The following is a 13,707-nucleotide window of genomic DNA, read 5'->3' on the forward strand; positions in this document are numbered from 1 at the left end:
AACAGGGATCACAGTAAAATTAGATCATTTATTTAGTTGCTTCAGTGCATAATTATGGGAATGTTTCACATTTAGAGTAAGATGAAGAAAGATAAGGAGAGAAATGTTTTTTCAAATCTTCCCGGGAAAATTTCCTGCCTCCAGCTGGTCGTTCCATTTCTGGACCTGCAGAAAAAAAGTAGAGAAACGGAGAGAAATTCAGTCATGGATAAAATTAAAATGTGAAATTAATACATGATATAATGTTGTTGTGGTTTCTTTTAAATGTGCAGCTGACAGATGACAAACTGTGATTTGAGACAAAGAGAAACATGACAGTTCAGAACTACAAGCAGTTTGTTTTTTCTGGCTCATTTTTCACTGCAACATAAAGTCCTGCACCTCTGTGGAAAATTATAAAAAAAGAAAAAACACAGTTGAATTTCACTCATTATTTTACAAAAACTGAAGTACATTTCCAAGTGCCCACAGGTGTTGACGATACTGGAAAGAAGTCACTCTACATGTTATAAATATTTTAATACTTTCAGCCAAAAACTCAAACTCAGAGTGTTGTTTATAACTGAGGCACTAATGTCTTCTCAGATTGTTTTTTACAGAATCTGGTTATTTTTTGAGACATATAATGTGGTCCCTCGTCCCTCCGGTCTGATGTATAGAAGGCTACACATCATACACGTCTTTTAACGTTTATTTGCTCTTCGGGAAGCCAACACCGTGAAAACTATGAAAATAAACGACATATAAACATTTCAGAAATACACAAAGTTTCACAAATATGTCTCTAATTAGACGGATTCCAAAAAGTCTTTCAAGCTAGTTTTTTGTCGTTAGACGGGTCCCACATGCTAGATTGCAATAACACTGTATTAAATCAGCCATACAACGCACTTCAACAAATCATGGCAACAAATATGAAACTAAATAAAACTCATAGGTCATGTCTTTTCTTCTCTGGTAATGTAGACATTTTCCCTCTGTAGCCGTACTGCATTACCCATAATCCCACACGTGACTCTGCACTAAACCCTGGTCATGCGATTTGTTTCATATTACATCAAATGAACATTGCAAAACAGCTTTTTTAAGCCAAACATCAGTTTTTAAAGATATACATTTACCTTTCTTAACATCCTATTTATTTGCAGTTGTAATTAGTTTTAATTAACCTCTTGAACTCAAACATTTATGAAATGAGGACAAAACACAACCACCAACTGGAAACCAGAAATTCCAAAATTACTGTCTTTTGGACAGTTACAGCCATTATTGTGGTTCACGTTAGTGTTACAGTGTTTGTGTTATGTTGTTTTTTTTGTTGTTTAGTCATCCGAGTTATTTTTTTGGTTAAGTGTTTTGTTGTCAGGACCATGAGTGTGAAGTGTTGTGTGTTTGACGACTTCCTGCCACATGTTCTATAGTTCTGCTCTCTGTGCGTTTCAAAATAAAAGCATCTGCCACTTGCAGAGTGCATAAAAGGCAGCTTTCCTTTCTCCAGAGTTGTTCTTCAACTCGTCAAATAATAAATATATATAAATAACTATATACCGCAAAACCCTTGGATATAGCGAAAAATCCAGTGCGAAAAGTGAATATGGCGAGGGACCACTAAAGAACAATTTTGATCAAATACCATGATTTCACGCTAAGATTTGGGGAATTTTCCTGACTAAACAGCAAATTACAGACATCTAGTTCAAGGTTAACATGCCTTTATAAACCAGGTTTTGGGGTTCAGCAGGTTAAAATGTGAAATCGATCACTATTCAAACTTTAAATATTGATGATACAGTTTGGACATGGTGTGGACATGTCCTGGTTGTTGGTATTAAGTTGTATTCAGTGTTCCTACCCAGCCGATGGGACAGAGGCTCTTGTAGACCCTCTGGTACCACTCGCAGGGAGTCGTGTCCTGACCTTTCTCTGTCAGAGCTTTGTTACATCTGTGGAAGTCTGTCAAGAGATGGAAGAAAGTCAACAGGCAGCAGAGACAAACAGAGTCTTTAGCTCATCTATAAAGGCTGCATCCACACTCATATACTGTCATTTTAAAACTCACAACTTTTGCTGTGTTGGAAATGGAAAAAACTGCTGAAAAACTGCCTGTTTCAACACCGGGGCGGCGTTTTTGTGTGAGCAGGCAGACAAAGACGTTTTGCAAAACAATTGGCTGTATTTGTCTGAACATGCACTTCCCTGAACAATGATTCTTGTATCATGCAACTGTCCTTCAGAAGAACACAAAGACATCACATCGACTAGCAGACGTTAATTCAGCATAGATCAGGGGTGTCAAACTCATTCTAGTCCAGGGGACACATTCAGTCCAGTCTGATCTCCAGTGGACCGGACCAGTAAAATCACAGCATAAGAACCTAGAAATAACCACAACTCCTAATGGGTCCTTTGTTTTAGTGCAAAAAAGTACATTCTGAAAATGTTCACATTAAAGAAATTATCTTTTTACAAAAGTAAAAAGGATTTTACTTCATAATCAAAACGACAAGTCAGATAAAATTCAGACAAAAAAACAAAAACAAGACAAAATATAACAAAAATGAGACACAGAATGACCAAATGAGACAAACGCCAAATAAAACAAAAACTTTGACAAAAAAGTTACAAAGCGACAAAAAAATGGACACAAACGAGACAAAAAAATGACAAGAAACGAGAAAACGCCAAAAAATGGACATAAAATTAAAGCAAGACAAAAAGGAAACGACACACAAAACAACGAATAAAGCAAAACACAACATGACAAAAATATGATGAAAAACACAAGTGAGACAAAAAGGAAACACACAATGACAAAAATGAAAAAACAAAATGACAAAAGCATGAGACAAACGACAAAGGTCAGACAAAAAAAAGACAAAAAAACCCCCAATAAAAACAAGACAAAATAATACAAAAATGAGACACAAAATGGCAAAAGAACAATGAACAATCTAGTATTTTACTTTCTGATCTAAACAACTTGTCATGGTCTAGAAATGATTGTAAATTTATAGTTTTACTAATTTAAAATCTGGCCGGATTGGACCCTCTGGAGGACCGCTTTTGGCCGGTGGACCGCATGTTGGACACCCCTGGTGTACATGAATTTCAAGTGCTTTCCTTGATGTCTCTGCTAGCAGCTGTTGTGCAGTTAAGAAAGTTCTGCTGCTCTACTTTTCACCATTGCTGTTGTTCTTCTGTAGCATTTCCTGCTTCATGTTCACACTAGAGTCCAGTGTGTTCATATGCACAAAGATTATTTCCCAATTTTAGCAAAAAGCTCATCTGAATGTATCACTTAAGTTTTAAAAATGTTTTAAAATGAAAATGTGTCAGTGTGGATGCAGCCTAAAACTGCAAAAAATATTCAGTTGCCACTAGTTAAATATAGTCAATATGATGCTTAAATTCAGTAAGAAATTAAAATTTAATACCACTTCTGACCGACAATTAACATCCTTTAGACTGCAACATGCAATCATGCTAGCATGGAATTGGGCTTAGAGTGTAATATCACAGAGATACGTGGATTTTTTTTAATCAAAGACACTGAAATAAGATGTTAAAAAGCCATGCTGAGAACTTTGCAGAACAGAGCATTGAAAAGAACAGTTCTGATGAACATTAAAGATGAAAAAAAAAAAAACACTAAAAACTGGACTTAGAAGGAAGACTGAGAAGGAAACAGAATCGTAATGTGGCTGCTAAACTAAGAGATGATGCAGAACACCTTCAAAAGATCAAACTTTACACACACATTCAACAATGTAGGAAGTACGACTTTCATTTGATATAATGCAGACATGGAGCAGCTTTGATTTACACACCAAGTCCAAGTAAACTGAACCAATTTGATATTTTTAGTAGGTGTTTGTCAAGTTTCACAGCCACCCACATTACTCTTTTAATTAAGATTACTCTGCTGAGGAAAAATATACAAGAATATATGCAGAGACAAACTCTTAAAGTATTAAATCAAAACATTTCCAGATGAAGATCAAGTAGTTTCAGCTCAACAAATCCTGCAGGACACTATTGGAAATGCTCAGTAGAAATGACAGTGGCGCCAAATAGCTTATGTGAGAACAGAAAAGAGAGTTAAGATGAGAAAAAAAGCGAGTGAGTGTTGATGAAGGCTGAAGGTATCAGTTCAGCCTTCCAGCTGCATTTCTTCCATTCACACATTCAGAAGCACGAACACAAAGGAGCCAAACGTGGTGAAAAGCGAAGAGACCCAGGCGGAGCTTTAGAGAGAAACAAATCACAAAACCTGCGTTCATCTTTACCTGCTTTGGCTAAAAGTTCAGGTTGGACTCGAGGAAACTTCCCAGTATCGTTCTGACACAACAAAACATGAGAGTACCACATAAATACAGACATTACATGTGTGTGTTTGAGGAAAGCGTGAGGCAGCTTGTCGTGCTTACCCAGGTAGTTCTGGAAACAGTTGCGGGTCTGGTTGGTGTTGGGGAAACGGGCGTCAAACGGAGCTGTCCTGTAGTTCTTCAGCTTCTCCTCAATCACGTCGGACATCTTTCCAGCTGCTGGGGGATCTGCACAGGATCAAAAACAACTCGTCACCGAGATGACAACACAACCAATAAATGCCAGAAATGCAAACCTTCATAGAAAACTGAGTAGTAAATGGACAGATCAAAGCAGGGGTGTCAAACATGCGGCCCGCGGGCCAAAAACGGCTCTCCAGATGGTCCAATTCGGCCCGCAGCACGACTTTGTGAAGTGTACAAATGACAGAAATGACATTAACTGCAATTTGTAAAACTATAAATTTAAAATTATTCTTAGACCATGACAAGTTGTTTACATCACATATTGTGTAATCTTGCACATTACAAGGTAAATAAACTGCACATTCGTCCACAATGTAAATACTTCAGTTCTTTTTTTAAATGCTACTCTTACTGTATACTGACTACAACACAACACTTGTTTTTTTTAATCTTTTTTTTGAACATTCTCTACTGGTCAGTGTCAACTGTGAAGCACCAAAACACCAGGTTAAATTCCTGGTGAAAGCCTACTTGGCTATAAAACTGATTCTGGTTCTAAGAAGTGCATTTTATGTGAAGTTTGAGGGGATTGTTTCGTAGATTACATGGGACACAGCAGAAAAATCTGTATTACAACCAGGTCTGCAACTGATGAGGATTAATCTGTCATTTATTTTCTGGGTTAATCAATGACTTGTTTGGTCTCTAAAAACCCAGAAAATGGCGGAAATTGTCAATCAGTGTTTTTTTAAACCCCATGAAGACAAATGCAACCCAAAGATATTCAGTTTGCTGTCATAGAGGACAGAAACCAGAAATTGTTCACATTTAAGAAGCTGCAATAATAGAACTGACTTTTTCTTTTATAAAAAAACAAAAGAACTCAAAGCTGGCAATTAATTTAACATCTAAAAATTATTATTTGATTCATTGTTGCAGCTGTGATTGCAGGAGAAGACATGAACATCCCTAAAATACACTGCAGGGCAGTGAATAGCAAATGACACAATACTCTACATTTTGCTATTTTTTCAAGTCTTTTTGCTCCACAAGTTCCTGTGATGTTTGCCGAATTTTTAAAAAGATCACAGTGATTCGTAAGGTGTTCAGTTCTGATCTACGAGGTGGTTATTTAGCGATAACACAAAAAATACTGAAAAATAGCAGCTTTTCTATTGGAGTTCGGTACACAGACAGACGACGGGTCTAAATTGATATTGAAAGTCGTTATCTCACGACTCGGTGTGTTCAGTTAGCTCCGTTTGGGAAAAATAAAATTAATACCTGTTCAAAATGAAGACTACAGTATGTTTAGAGCTGTAAATACTGAATTACTGTGAGTTAATATTAATCCGGTTTAGCTGTAAATGGATGTTAGCTCATGAAGTTGCAGATATTTGAAGACACATAAATGAAAAAAGGCTGACAGATTTAAAACTAATCATTAACGACGCGGTAATGAATGAGAAAACTGCGCTTTTAAGAAATAAAAAAGGACAGTTTACCTGTGACAGAAAATCCGCTATAATCTCAACTTCCGGTTCTGAAGGGTCGCTAGCTCGCAAAGCATGACGGGAAACTGAGGCAGCGCCGCGTAGTGTTTATTTAGACACCTGGTGGACGAACTGAGGAACTGCAGCTCCACACTGAGCAGCGAGCAGGACAGTCAGTCTGAGGCTAAAATAAATAGAATAAATGAGTTTAACGCAAAACATTTGAATATTACAAATCATACATCATCTCACCTGCTTGAAAATTGAGCATTAAAGTTCATTCTAGCCCTGGAAAGACTAGTTTGACAAAGAAATCTTACACAAATTTCACAGAGGGATAGTAAATATTTGCAACATTTATTCATGCAGAAGAAAAAGCACTAATCTCCATCCTGACTGTAAAAAACATGCATAATGTCTACATCAACTCACACATAAAGTAATATTTTGTGTACTGCCCATAGTATTATTGTGAAAAAACAAAACACTGTCATTTTTGGGATAATTTCAGTTTTTAACAATGACTTAACCACCTCATAACTGTGATATATGGAGAAAAATATTTGACTGGAGCCCATTTTAATTAAATTTAAAATAATTGACATTTAAAAAATGATAAATTATAATTATATTGTAGATAATTGGAGTAAAAATCTAGGAATGGGGAAAAAAAAGAGAAAATAAATCACCAGTTTGAATTTTTCCTCTTTGTAGTTCAGTAGACATGATTTCTTTGAGTATTTTCATACACACATTTATATATTAATGATGATAGAAAATGTCCTTATGCCTTTAATATTCATATATCTGTTTCATACTTCAGTGCATTTTCCACATATTTTCCCTCCTTGTGAATTTATATTAACCTCCTAATCCATCCATCCATCCATCCATCCATTATCTATACACTGCTTAATCCTCACTAGGGTCATGGGGGGCTGGAGTCTATCCCAGCTGACTCAGGTGAAGGCAGGGGACACCCTAGACAGGTCACCAGTCTGTCACAGGGCTACATACAGAGACAAACAATCACTCTCACATTCACACCTACGGGCAATTTAGAATGATCAATTAACCTCAGCATATTTTTGGACTGTGGGAGGAAGCCGGAGTACCCGGAGAAAACCCACGCATGCACAGGGAGAACATGCAAACTCCATGCAGAAAGATCCCGGGAAAGCCGGGACGTGAACCAGGGATCTTCTAGCTGCAAGGGGTAAGTGCTAACCACTACACCACTGTGCAGCCCCCTCCTAATCTATTTGTGCCATTTTCTCTTCTAGGTTAAATCTAATTTCTCGAGTCTGATCTCCCTTTTTTATTTTTACAAACATATTCTTTATATTTAAACCATAAGAAGCATTTGCTGTGACTCTTTAAGCCTCTTTTGAACGACTACAAGCTTCAGGAGAAGAGGTCTGCTGGTTCGTCACCTCCTGAGCCCTGTTTGTCCCCTCTTCAACCCTCCTCATCGTCATCCTGTCATCATCCTCATGTGTTCTGCACTTTACTTCCACAGAAACACCTGAGAAACAAGACAGAAAATGCCACTTTATTTGTCGGTCAAAGTTGCAATTCCTTCTCTTTTTCTTTCTAAGTTGTGAGTTATTTTTTATAGGTATCAAATCAAGGACGAACCGTCTTCCATGTTACAGTAAAACAGTGAAAAACAAAACCTGAGTTGACCCGAGGCGCCGGCTGCTCCTGCAGACATCTCCATATTTCAGACAGGTCTTAAATCTATTCTTAACCTCTGCTTCTGATGCTGTGTGTCTGCTGTGTGAGTCCAAGTGTGTGTGTGTGCGTCCTAACGGCTCCTGTATCAGGAAGAGCATCTCAAATGTTTTACAACTGGACAGATGCAGAATATATCATCAATGAGGTTCCATGTAAGGCACATAAATACGAAGAAAAATAAGAAGAGAGAACCATCAAACGCCCTGGTGGGGTTGAAAGGCATTTTATCTTAATGACACCATTTATAGGCCAAAAACTGTAAAAAAACAGAGAGTTGTTGCATGATTATTGAACTAATTCTCTGTGATGTGTTGTTTTATTGGAAAACTTGACAAAAATTAACTTTAACGTTGTCATATTTAATCCAAATCACTTTATTCTACATGTATCATTAGAATTTTCACCAAAACGATTCTACAACAAACAAACTAAAATTCTCCACTCATCATGCAACCATGAAGCCAATAATGATTCAGTTATGACCAATGATTACGTGGCAAAAATTCAGCTGAACTGCAGGATGTGTTTACACCAGGGATGTCAAACTCATAGTTCAGGGGCCACATTCAGCCCAATTTGTCCCCAGTGGACCGGACCAGTAAAATCACAGCATAATAACCTATAAATAACCCCAACTCCAAATGCTTCCCTCTGTTTTAGTGCAAAAAAAAGCGAATTCTGACAAAAAAAAGGACAAAAAAACCCAACAAAAACAAGACAAAATATTACAAAAATGAGACACAAAATGACACGAAACAAAACAAAAAAATTTGACAAAAAGCTACAAAGCGACAAAAAATTAACACAAATGAGACAAAAAATGACAAAAAAAAGAAATGAGATAACAAATTGACAAAAAACACAAGGAAACAAAAATGACAAAAACATGAGACAAATGACAAAAGTCAGACAAAAAAACCCCAACAAAATCAAGAAAAAATGACAAAAGAACAATGAACAATCTAGTATTTTACTTTCTGATCCAAAGAACTTGTCATGGTCTAGAAATTATTTTAAATTTATAGTTTTACTAGTTTACAATCTGGAATTTTTACACTCTGAAGGCCGGATTGGACCCTCTGGAGGACCGCTTTTGGCCCACGGGCCGCATGTTTGACAGCCCTGATTTACACAGACCAGAGACATTGTAAGCCCAGAAACAAATTCAAAATGTAAAATATCTCCTGCACAATAATACTGCACAGAAGACATTTCTGAGCTCGTCATGGTTGTGCTGTTTCCATAGAGGTTTAGGACTTTTAATTCCAGTGAAAAATGAGGCAACAGCAACTAAAAATGAGGGGAAAAAGAGGTTTCTAGTGATGTTATCTCTAATATAATGACTAAAAATTAAACTACATGTGATTAATCAATGAAAAATTCAAAAAAAAAATCTGCCTAAACAGGCATACAGAGCAGTGTGTATAAGTGTTGGTTGTACCTGCTCCTCTTATGTCCTGATCGTGGCCACAGCGCCCCCTGGTGTCATGTTCTGGTCCTGGCTGCTGGTCCTGGCTGAGGAGGAAACGTTTTCCTCTCTGAGGCATCCAGCCAGCCGGTCATGGCCTGTATCTTTCTCTGAGTGAAGAAAACAGAGAGGGAGAGAAAAGGACGGGGTTGAAATAATTTCTCCTCAGAGTTTGTTTTAATCTGCTTCAAGCTCTAAATGACCTTTTCACAGCAGAAATGCCACGCTGGGGTCAATTTTCTGCACTGATTTGAAAACTCTGAGCCATGAAAACAGACCGATATGACTGTTTTTTGCTATTGCATGCATGAATTATTCACTCTCAGATATTAAAACAAAACACTAGGACCTTCAAACATTTTGAACAAAAGAATTTTGGTTTTGATTGAGTGAAACTACTCTAATTCCTGCACATTTGTTTAAGAATGCCGGTGCCAATTATAGTGATTCCACTGTATTTTATTATACTCAAGAGCTTGTTTATTTGGTACATATAGTTCAAAGCAACATAGTCTAACAGCACTACAATAAATCCTAACATTAAGGTTCTACTGTTCAGTTTTGCAGTTGCTGATTTAACTGTATGATCATTTGAGGATGTTATTTGTGATTCAGTCTTCTGAATCCAGAACTCACAGTTCAAACCTTCATGCCTGAGCTGTTCGTAGATCAATATGCAAATAAAAGCTGCTTTAATAAACATCCATCCTGGCAGCCAGTTAGTCCCAAAATATACAAAACTCAAACTAAAGTTCCAGCACATTTGTACTTACATGCTTGGCCTTCTTTTATTTAACATTCAAAATCTTCTAAAGTCAAACTTTAACATCAAAGCAGCGTCAAACTAAAACTATACTTGCATCATTTCTGACCAGTTTGTCTTGAAAAGATAAAAATCTGAAATGGTTCCATAACACTAATGCTAAAGATGATAAGGAAATCTAAAAAACAAAACAAACAAAAAAAAAACAGTCATGGAAATGTTTTCTTCTAAACTTTTTTATGACCTTTTAAGTTTAAATCAGTTTAGATAACACAAGACTGTGTTTGAAACATAAATAACAGCAGTAACCTCACTGTTAGAACTTTACTGGTTTTTACTGGTCATTTGTCAATTATTCTGCACCTCATTTTGATAGTTCTAATTGTCTAAAATTTCAATCATCTGCTGGACAAAGTATTTAAAACACTACACATCTACAAACAAGATGTTTACTTCGCTTTTGTTTCAAACAGAAGCATAGAAGTCACAACAAACTAAAACCAGCCTGACTGAGACAATTTTACTGTAATTTCCTGCTGATCAAAGTACAACTTTTCCGGCTCATCTATATTTTGGCAATGCAAAAGTACCAGCATACTGTAATTCACTCAAACACATCGTAAGTTTTGAATGACAGAAAAAAAAGTTGTGCTGTATGAAGTAACAAATGAGGATTGTCTCAATAAATGTCATTTTGTTCATACAGATAAGATAAAGATAAAGATAAAGTTCTTTATTTCTCCCCACTCCAGGGGAAATTTACATTGTTACAGCAGTTTTATTTACAATATATACAAGGGTGGCAAAATTTTTAACAGAAAAAATAAAAATAAAAATAAAGTTTAAAAGTGCAGAGATGTGCAGTGCAAGAATGTCAGTGCAAATTTTATGGTTTGGGGTGGTAATGATGTAGTGCTTTTAAATTTCTCTTTGTTTAAAAAAAAGTTGAAAAACTTTAAATCATCCACACCAGAACATTTTAACATTTTAGATTCTGTCAAAGATGACAAAAGCCGTGGAGGTAAACACAAAGAGAGGCTTTGAAAAACATTCATATATAAACTATAACAGGGTCATGAAAAAAATGGGGTTGCTAAAAAAAAAAACCTTCATTGCTTGAGGGCTAAAGCTTTCTGTAGAGCAAAGTTTAAAAAACAGCAACAACAACAACAACTGTCAGTCTCCACAGAGGATTCTGTCACTGTGCCCCATAAAAGCAGAGCTCCAAAAAGCCTCTACGAATGAAAAAGAACTCTTAATCTTTTGACATTCATTTCATTTTTAGACATTCTTTTTATGATGCATTTGTGAATTATGTGTATTTATTTGTTGTAGTTCAGATAAGGTGCCTGACCGTTTAATAGAAATTGAAAATAGAGGCAAGATATTTGATATTTGCCTTGTTTTATGGTTCTGCTTCATTGTTTAAAATAAAAGCACTTGACAATGCTGCTTGTTCTACCTGCTGTTCTTTAAAAAGTCCCATTTAGTGAGCTGGGAATCCAGATTTAACAATCTCAAAAAGTTTATATCTAGACCAAGGAGACTGAATCCAGTGTTGCTTTGAAAAACTGCTGCAAAACTAACACTGAAATTGCTCTCTGAACAAACAAAAAAAGTCCAAATATTCCAACATGTCTTCACTCTAACGCTCTAATAAAGTCTAAACACACCAGCAGTAGTGGTACAACAGTACTGGTTCAGAGTAGGATACTGGGAGAACTGGTTGAGTATCTCCCTTCTGTTTCCTGCATAGCTGACTGGAACTGAAACACAAAAGTGATCTAAACTGCTGTGGCAGCAAACACACACACACATCAGAAGCACAGAAAATTACATAGACAATGTCCCATCACCCGTTTCCATGGATACAGGATAATAAAGGAAACAAAGTAGACTGACAAAGGTGAAGAAAAAAAGATGAGAGCATTCAAAAAGAACACAATCCTCTCTGTAAACCTTCAAATGAAGACATTCATTCTAAAATAATTAGAGAAATCTGAATTTATGATGAACCAACGGCACCAAAACTCTATGAAAACCACCAAGTGATCGGTTTCATTCCAGTTTAAGCTTTTAAAACACTATTAAGAGCTTTAAGACAACAAATCTTATACACTGAGCCATTTTAATGTTAAGTTTGCTTTTCAAAAATGTGCAAAAGTAAGTAAACAGATGAGCATCAAAAGTAATAAACTGGAGGAGGAAGAAGTAGTCAGATCCTTTACAAAGGAAAGTTAAAATACTCCATTACAAGTACAAATTCTGCATGAATAATACAACTACAGTAAAAAACAAATAGCAGTAACATGTTCTTATATTGCACAAAAAGTCCTGGTTTAGTCCCTGTGAATGATATATAATTACACATGACATAATTAGGTGATCAGTAGTGAAGCATCAGTGTGTCAGCAGCTTGAAATACTTTCTATAAAAGGAAAGCAGATAAATCAGAGGGAGATGAAATGAGAAAAAGCAAGATGCTGCTTTCGGTTTTTAGTGAGATATTGGATCATCAGACTATAAACTGAAATTGAACTGTCAAAAATCCACTGTTTGCTGGAGATGTTAACTCAGACATCTGAAATGTGAGCAAAACTACACATAGCTTTTTAGAAGAAGCCACAATGGTTGGAAATTCCTGAGTTAACCTGCAAACCTCTATGGGATGCTTTTTAAAAGGTAGTCATATCATCCACTATGTCAAATCTGCATCTTAGAAAGCTGTTAAGAAAATGTAGAAAGTATACTACTACCCCCTGAGATGGATAAAATGAAAATATTCAAGTAAAGTACACAGTTCCTCGAAATCAAACTTAAGGACAGTAGCAGGTGGGCTGCTTTTGGCCCGCGGGCCACATGTTGGACACCCCTAATTTAAATAATGCAATTGGTCACTGACAAATAAAGGTCTAAAAGCTTTCTGGTGTTTTTTGAAAGAAAAAATCCATTCTAGTCTTTTAAATCTTGCTGCTAATTCGATGTTTTCATCCAACTCTGTAATTCTGTTGTCTGAGACGTTTATGAACTGTGGATTGTGATGCTTTCATACCTGCACACTGATGCGCAAGGATTTCTCTGTCAGCAGCTGCAGCTTTTTCTTCCCGTCTTCTTTTATTTTGAAGTCCACCAGCCTTTTATTTTGTCTCCACATCTTCCCACATTGCTGTACTTGATGTATCCATTTCCTGAGTTTTTATTTATCTTCAAATACTGGAGCTATTTTTCTGTCACACTTGGTTCTCTGGTGTTCATGCTGCCCTCTGCCTCCATACCAGCAGCTGAAAAGACATCCACTGACCTTGTATGCCTGAACAATCTGAGCAACAAGAAACAACTGGGTAGCTTCCAGCTCACACCTGGAAGTGGAATCAGTCAGTTAAGAGCAAGTACCTGGAGGCTTGTCCGTATAAGATGGGGAAGAAGAGGGAAGAAGGGGAAGAGGGGGAAGAAAAAAAAGGGGAAAAAAGAACTGGATTGTTGTTCAAAATCCATCCACCACACATGAGCCGCATGCTTCAGTCCCACATAGTGCTGCCACAAATGTGTATCAATCCTCCACGTAAAGTAGTCCCCCAACATGTGCCCTACTTCCTGCTGTCTGGGTCACATTTACTGAAAACCACACTGAGCTGGACTTCCATATTGTTGGTGTGGGAGTTTAAATAAAGACAAACCAAAAAAAAATAAAAAAAAATACCAGCTTCATCCTGATCTGACTTGTAAATATTTCAT

General features: G+C 36.6%; 1 protein-coding gene across 1 annotated transcript; it reads right to left on the reverse strand.

Moving 5' to 3' along the window:
• Nucleotides 1-8: 8 nt before the first annotated feature.
• LOC111568112 (cytochrome c oxidase subunit 6B1-like) lies at nt 9-6,161 on the reverse strand. The gene is made up of 4 exons (XM_035947836.2): nt 6,017-6,161; nt 4,428-4,553; nt 1,853-1,953; nt 9-165 (listed from the first exon to the last, which is right to left on the reverse strand). Exons 2-4 carry the CDS (start codon nt 4,531-4,533, stop codon nt 112-114), a joined length of 261 nt encoding a protein of 86 aa, XP_035803729.1. The 5' UTR covers nt 4,534-4,553; nt 6,017-6,161; the 3' UTR covers nt 9-111.
• Between the last annotated feature and the right edge of the window lie 7,546 nt (nt 6,162-13,707).

This window comes from Amphiprion ocellaris, chromosome 15 (genome assembly GCF_022539595.1).
Source record: "Amphiprion ocellaris isolate individual 3 ecotype Okinawa chromosome 15, ASM2253959v1, whole genome shotgun sequence".
Classification (NCBI taxonomy): Eukaryota; Metazoa; Chordata; class Actinopteri; family Pomacentridae; genus Amphiprion; species Amphiprion ocellaris.